The sequence below is a fragment of the Phaseolus vulgaris genome, chromosome 6, assembly GCF_000499845.2.
Source record: "Phaseolus vulgaris cultivar G19833 chromosome 6, P. vulgaris v2.0, whole genome shotgun sequence".
In the NCBI taxonomy this organism is placed as follows: domain Eukaryota; kingdom Viridiplantae; phylum Streptophyta; class Magnoliopsida; order Fabales; family Fabaceae; genus Phaseolus; species Phaseolus vulgaris.
The window spans coordinates 9,970,891-9,977,617 of NC_023754.2; the positions used below are offsets into that span (position 1 = coordinate 9,970,891).

General features: G+C 30.7%; 1 protein-coding gene across 2 annotated transcripts; it reads left to right on the forward strand.

The window, feature by feature from the left end:
- The first annotated feature begins 2,343 nt into the window (after positions 1 to 2,343).
- Positions 2,344 to 6,144, forward strand: LOC137831073 (protein JASON). Of its 2 annotated transcripts, none has more exons than XM_068638587.1 (7): positions 2,344 to 2,677; positions 2,893 to 2,941; positions 3,024 to 3,094; positions 4,044 to 4,192; positions 4,752 to 5,517; positions 5,604 to 5,686; positions 5,781 to 6,144. In XM_068638587.1, exons 1-7 carry the CDS (start codon positions 2,582 to 2,584, stop codon positions 5,887 to 5,889), a joined length of 1,323 nt encoding a protein of 440 aa, XP_068494688.1. In that variant the 5' UTR covers positions 2,344 to 2,581; the 3' UTR covers positions 5,890 to 6,144. The 2 variants fall into 2 exon arrangements, with proteins under 2 accessions (XP_068494688.1, XP_068494689.1); XM_068638588.1 differs by having other exon boundaries at positions 2,375 to 2,677; positions 4,752 to 5,479.
- Positions 6,145 to 6,727: the final 583 nt, after the last annotated feature.

Below are 6,727 nucleotides of genomic sequence, written 5' to 3' on the forward strand. Positions count from 1 at the left end.
TGTAATAAACATGTTCTATTATTCATTTAATTAGGAGTTAGTTATATTTATTATTTATATTTTTCAAATCATTAGTTTTAAAATGTTATTATAATTATTTGTCTGTGTCCTACACATTTTTAATTTGTTCATTCAGTTGTTTTTTCTTCTATTTATGTGTAGTGATTATTCTCTTTGTTATTTTTTTTATGTGATTACCAAAAATTTTTTTATCTCAATTTTGTTTTTTACTAATGTAATAAACATGTTATATTATTCATTTAATTAGGAGTTATTTATATTTATTAGTTATATTTTTCAAATCTTTTGTTTTAGAATGTTATTATAATTACCTGTTTATGTCCTACACAATTTTAATTTGTTGATACTATTTATTGTTTCAGACTCATTTATTTATAGATAAGTTGTTTTTTCTTCTATTTATGCTATTCTCTTTGTTATCTTTTTTATATATATGTGATTACAAAAAAGTTGCTTATCTCAATTTTATTATTTACTAATGTATTATAAAATTAAAAGATGATAAAAAGAGTCACACATATTATTATATTTTAAATAAAATCTATGCATAGGTGTTACCAAATAATATAATTTTATTAAAATTTACAAATAATATAAATATTTGTTAATATGTTTTTATGAAAACAAAAGGTTACAATGTTTGAAATGAATAAGTTGAACAAAATCCAAATTATCATGTATAAGATAGTGAGATTTTAATTTGGATTCTCCAAAAAGAGTAATAATTTTTTACTTTTAGTAACCATTTGCAAAATCATATTTTTAATTAGTTGATAGTAGAAAAATATTTATATTATATATTATATTATATCAAAATTAAGCACTAAAAGATAATCATTAAATAAAACCGAATTTTAGAGACTAAAAATAATTAATCATTATATTGATCACATTAGATATTGTTTTAGACAAAAAAAATTATTGGTATTTAAAGTAGTTTTTATTATTGATAAAGTTCATAAATTAGTTTCTAGATTTGAATGTAATTAACTACAAAGGTTTTAACTACCAATCAATTTAGATTTTAAAGTTGGTAGCTAATTAAATATTAATTTTAAAAATTAGTTTATATTTTTATTAATAATAAAAATTATTTTAAATACTAATAATTATTTTAATGTCTAACATAATATTTAATTTAGTTAATATAATATAATTATTTTTAGTACATAAAATTAATTTTTATTTAATAATTTTTTTTTAGTGAAAGTAATACTTTTGGATACATTGGCATAAACCAGTATAACGAGTGTTTAAACATAATTAAGAGTGCCTCGTTATTTACTCACCCACTAATATAAACATTTTAAACAACAATCTTTATATTTCATAGTAAAAATATTGAAGACAATTTAAACAAGATAATCCCAAAAGTTAAACAACTAGTTACTTGAAAATTTTAATTTTTCAATATTGTTATAAATTAATTGCTAATAATTATTTATTATTAATTTTATTTATTTAAACAATGTTTTGATATGTCTAATAGTCCTATTAGGAGTTGAGATAAATGACAATTTAAATATATTTTTCTTTCTTATGAGACGTCTTTAAGAACAAAATTGTGATGAAACTCTAAATTTTAAAGTGAACATTTAAGATTATCATAGTGATACTATTTCAACGAAATTGAGGTCCAAACAACATTGGTGTTTATTTTAGAACAAATTATTGATAATTTTTGTATTGATTCACTCTAATAATATCATCTTATCGAATTTGAATGATGTTAACGAATTTAAAGTGAAAAAATAATAATTACAAGAGGATAAATAAAAAAAATATAACGAAGAAGGATTTTTGATGTATTAATACTTTCATACCAATATTATTGATTATCCAATAACAAAATTATTCTTTTAAAAACTAAAAGTTTATAAATTTTCTGTTTATAAATAAGAATAAAAAGAGTATTGGCCAACTTTCTTAATCAATGAAGAAGTTGATTAAATTATTGACAACTTTTTTTGGGTAAAATAATTTACTATTAATTCCAGATGAATATTAAATTTTATTATTTTAACCAATAATTATAAATTTCATTTTACCCTTAAAATTACGTTACTAGAAACCGTAAATAGCTAAATCTACCTGAGAGATTCCATGTTGATTAAAATGATTACAATTTCCATTCAAAGAACATTCTTATTTAATACAAGACACCAAAACCACAAACATTCATCACTCCCCTTGCTTGTCCCACCCGCCACGCCACGTGTTCCCATATGCAAGCGAGTTTCCGCCACGCCAGAAGCCTCAGCGCGTGGATCACACAGTGCACGCGTTCATTCATTCCTTCCCCCCTTCGTTAGTTCAAATTTCAAAATCGACTTCGCACTCGCACCTCACTCCACACTTCTTGCACACACTCTCTCTCACATTTATTCAGAAATTGAAAAAGTGAAAATAAAATAAAATAAAAAATAATGAGAATAAAAATGTAACGTTACCTTACCTGCTCCGATTCCTCTTCAATACACGCTCTGGGTAGTGTTGCTGCTGCTGTTGTTTAGGTTCGACACCGAGGTTCGTTCTCCGATCCTTCTCCCGAACCTCCGCAATGGGGTGCTTCTTCGCTTGCTTCAGAGCGCGCGACTCCGCCACCGCAACAACCACCACAGTGCCTTCTTCTCGTTCCGGCAAACACAAACCCGACGTAACTAACCACTGTTCACTACTGTTTTCTGTAATTTTGTAATTTTTTGTTTTGATTTCGATTTTTTGCTGCTTTGTTCGCTTTGCAGAAGCAAAACTCAAACGTCGTTGAGTAATTCATCTGATTTTGTGAGAGTTTAGTGTAGTTTTAGTTATAATTTGTTGTTGTTGTTTTCACTATGTGAGGTGTGATTTTGATTTTGCTGTGTCTAACAGGATGTTGTGGTCTCTCGAAATCGGTTATCCACTTTGTTTCTGTCTGAAGGTGAATTTTTAATTTTTTTGTTGTTATTTTTTTTTTCTGTTCTGAATGAGTTTGCTAATTTTGTGATTTTTATTTTGAGAAGAGAGAGAAGACTCTGATGTGCGTGATGGCGTGAAGGATTTTGATGTGCGATCTCAGAAAGGTGGCACTGAGGTGTGTTTCTTTCGTTAGTGTTAATATAACTGTGGTTGTTTGTTGTGTGATTATGAGTTTGCTAGTTTTGTTTGTTCTTTTTTGAAATTTGGAGTTTTCTAGTGTTTGGGCATCTTGTTCATGTTTGTGAGGAAAAAGGGACGTGTTTGATTTTGTTTCAGTTTACAATGTTTTTATAGAGGTTTTAATATGGTTCATTGGGTTGTTGATGCCACAAAGTGAACTTGAAGGAATCTGTAGTTTTAGTTTGAAGTGAAATGAGGTTTAACATTGATTTCAGTATAGTTATGTTTGTGGTAGGCAGTGCCAGCTCTAACTTGTGGAATAGCCTGAAATGCTTTGACATAGTTTAATGGTTAGTGTGTCACTGCTAGTCACCATGGCATTTGGGCTAGCATTGGTTTTGCAATATTTATTTCTTCCTCAAGATTCCCATAGTAAGGTGACTTATAGAAAACCTTCTTATGGTCTCAATATTTTACTATATGAATTAGTACTTTTGAACCTTTAGTCATGTCTAATTATATACAATGAAAAAAAAATTGTGGTCGCACACCCTGAGCTTTACTGTTCTTCTATGTTGTTACTGTTTTTTAGTGCCTTTTCTACTTTTGAGGATATGTTTTCTATAAACCAAAATGAATTTATTCAATGAAAAATTAGTGGATATTGTTGTGTTTGTTTCCACTGTCTCATTCTCTGGTCAATGTTGCTGGTGGAAAAAATAATAGTCTTGATAGAATTTTACTTTCTGAATTCTTATTAGTTAAATTCTGTTTATTTTGAGTGAACTGTGTTTTCATTATACAAGATTTCGGTAAAAATACTTTTTTGAAACTGTAAGTTACTTTTATATTTTGTTAAGTTGTTGATTCGTACATTAGATAGGTGTATTTTTATATATGCTTTGTAAAATTTGTTTATATGATTGGATCAACTTGTTCTGCAGGCCAAGTTTCTCAAAGCTGGCGGTACTTCGGCTAGGATCCCTTTTGAGAAAGTCCACCATGGGAGTCCACCTTTCAATCCCTCAACTCCTATAAAATGTTGCGAGGAAGGGGGGAAGAGAACTGATTATTTTGAGCAAACACCAAGCAGGTTATTGTGTCTTTGTATTGAATTTTTTTCATGCCAATATTGAATAACAATGAATGTTGGCAAGTAATGTTTTAGTCGTGTCATAGTGGATATTCTGTTCCTGACTCTTAAGCTGACTCTTAAGGCAATGGAAAACAACTGTAGCTCATAACCATTAAGACATATAAATTTATCAGTTAATAAGGGTCTTTCAAAAAAATGATGAAATTGATTCTCATTTTTTTCCTTTTAGACTTTTTTTAATGGGAATGTTGTATTATGGGTGTGAGCAAGTAACATTTTAGTCAATTTCATGGGAGGTGGATATTCTGTTCCTCGCTCTTAGAACAATGGGAAGGCCTCCTTCGTTAACAGATGCTGCAGGCCATTATTATTAAACGGTCTTAAGAAATTTGTTCTTTAATAAGAGTTCCTATAAAATATGATGAACTCTCATTTTTTCTTAGATTTCTTTCAACGAATTTTTTTTTTGAGATTTTCACTGAATGTTCACGTGTTGTGGGTCATACCTGAAAATTACATAGAACCTTACTGTATGTTAATTTCGTTTAATTTACAGCTGTATCTCCAATGCACAAAGCAGTCAATGTGCTTCTCTTGATTCTACGGAAGGAATTAGGACACGGAATCATCAGAGTTTGGATAAGAATGAAAATACAGCTTCTGTTTCACCTTGGCCATCAATCACATATACTAAGAGGAACAAGTCTGTACGTTTTAAATGTGATGCTGACTTGTCGTCCTGTGATTTGTCTGATTGTGGCGGACGACATATGAAGAAAACAGATTCCCCAAACAATGAGAGTGCCTATAAACCATCACCTTATCCCACCCCAATGAAGCTATCTGAAGAGATGCAAACTCCTGGAACTGTTTACCCTACAACAAAAGAAGACTTTCCAAATGTTAGGCCTCGACTTAGGTCCCAGTTTGTGTATCCAATCAACAACCCTGATGATAATGTCTCTCACGAGATACTTGAGGAAGATGGTCATACCCAAGATTCAAGGAAGCTGAGTGAATCAGTTCAACATTCTGAAATTACAGCTTCAACGTCTGATAAAGGTTCAAAGAACATTTCTTGTGAAGATGAATGTAAGGTGGAGGAAAGCTTATCTTCCTGGTTGAAGCCTGCGGCTGTCATTCTGGAAGAGAGAAACAGGAGAATGCAGATTGCTTATAATCATGTGCGAAAATCACCTGTCGATAGGCCTATCATTGGGATGGTTGCAGCTCATTGGAACGAGAATGAGGATTCTCAAGTTCCTCCTCCTAAATGGTGGGATGGTAATGGCATACCAAATTCAACCAATAAGTATCAAGAAGTATGAGTTGTAATCATTATTTCCAAAGCAAAAATTTTTATTCTCTCAATATTGCCTGCATCTAATGTTTGCTGATTGTTTTTCAGGATCAGAAAGTGAATTGGCATGCAACGCCATTTGAAGAGAGGTTGGAAAAGGCATTATCTGAGGAGAGTGTCATCTCTCAAAGGTATGCATTCCTATTTAAAGTCGGCTTGTTATTTTCTTTTAAATAATTATAATTTATAACATCCTTCCTATCAATTTCTTGTTTTGATTCACAGGAAGGATGCATGTGGAAAATCAATTCCTTTTGACGAGAACGAAGAAAGTGATACTGCACTATCTCAGCTGCAATCCTCAACTCATCCACAGTCTGTGGTGTCATTCTGATGTGTCTATTGTCCATACCTGCTCTATTTGTCTGGTTTAAAGAGATATTGTGGCAATCGTGGAAACTAAGTCTGAATCCACCTCGTTCAACATGGTGATTGGTTGGAACAAACAGTGGATTATTCAAATTTTGTGGTAATATAGAACTATCAAGCTGTGAGTCACACAACTTGTATTGTATATATAAGCAATGGGAATTATTGCGCAAAATATTGGGTATTGGGAGTTTAGTAATGAACTATTTTTGGTTAAAAATTGAAGTAGTTCAGCGTTGAGGATTACTTGAACTGAATTTCTGGACAGGAGCTCTTGGATCCTGAATATTTTTGATCATTTATAAACAATGATAAATGTTAAAAATTTAAATAGACTTTGTGCATATAAATAAAGAAGAAAATTAATGAGAATGATAAATAAACAATGTAAGTGGTCATTTGACAATGTTATAGGATGGTTCTTTATGAGAGAATACATGGAGCATTAACTTGTTATGACTACATGTCATTGAGCTTAATGTGGAGAAATTGCATAACAGAAAGTTATTATATTGTTCCCCACAGTATATCAGAGTTCCTAACACCATGATTTTTATATTTTCAGTTTCTTGTCTTTGTGGTCTACCACAATCAAGAACATATGACGACCAAGAGAACCCTTAGTGATTTCAATGGTGAACATAATGTGCCTCCATTGTTTCCTTCTCCATCAGGAGTTTCTATATAAATAAAAGCTGAATATTTGTCTTCACTTCTTTAGCATTCTTGAGGAGCTTGAGATGGTGAGATTAAATTAAACCACAACAAAGATCCAAAAACGAGTCAAAGTAAAGAAGAGACAA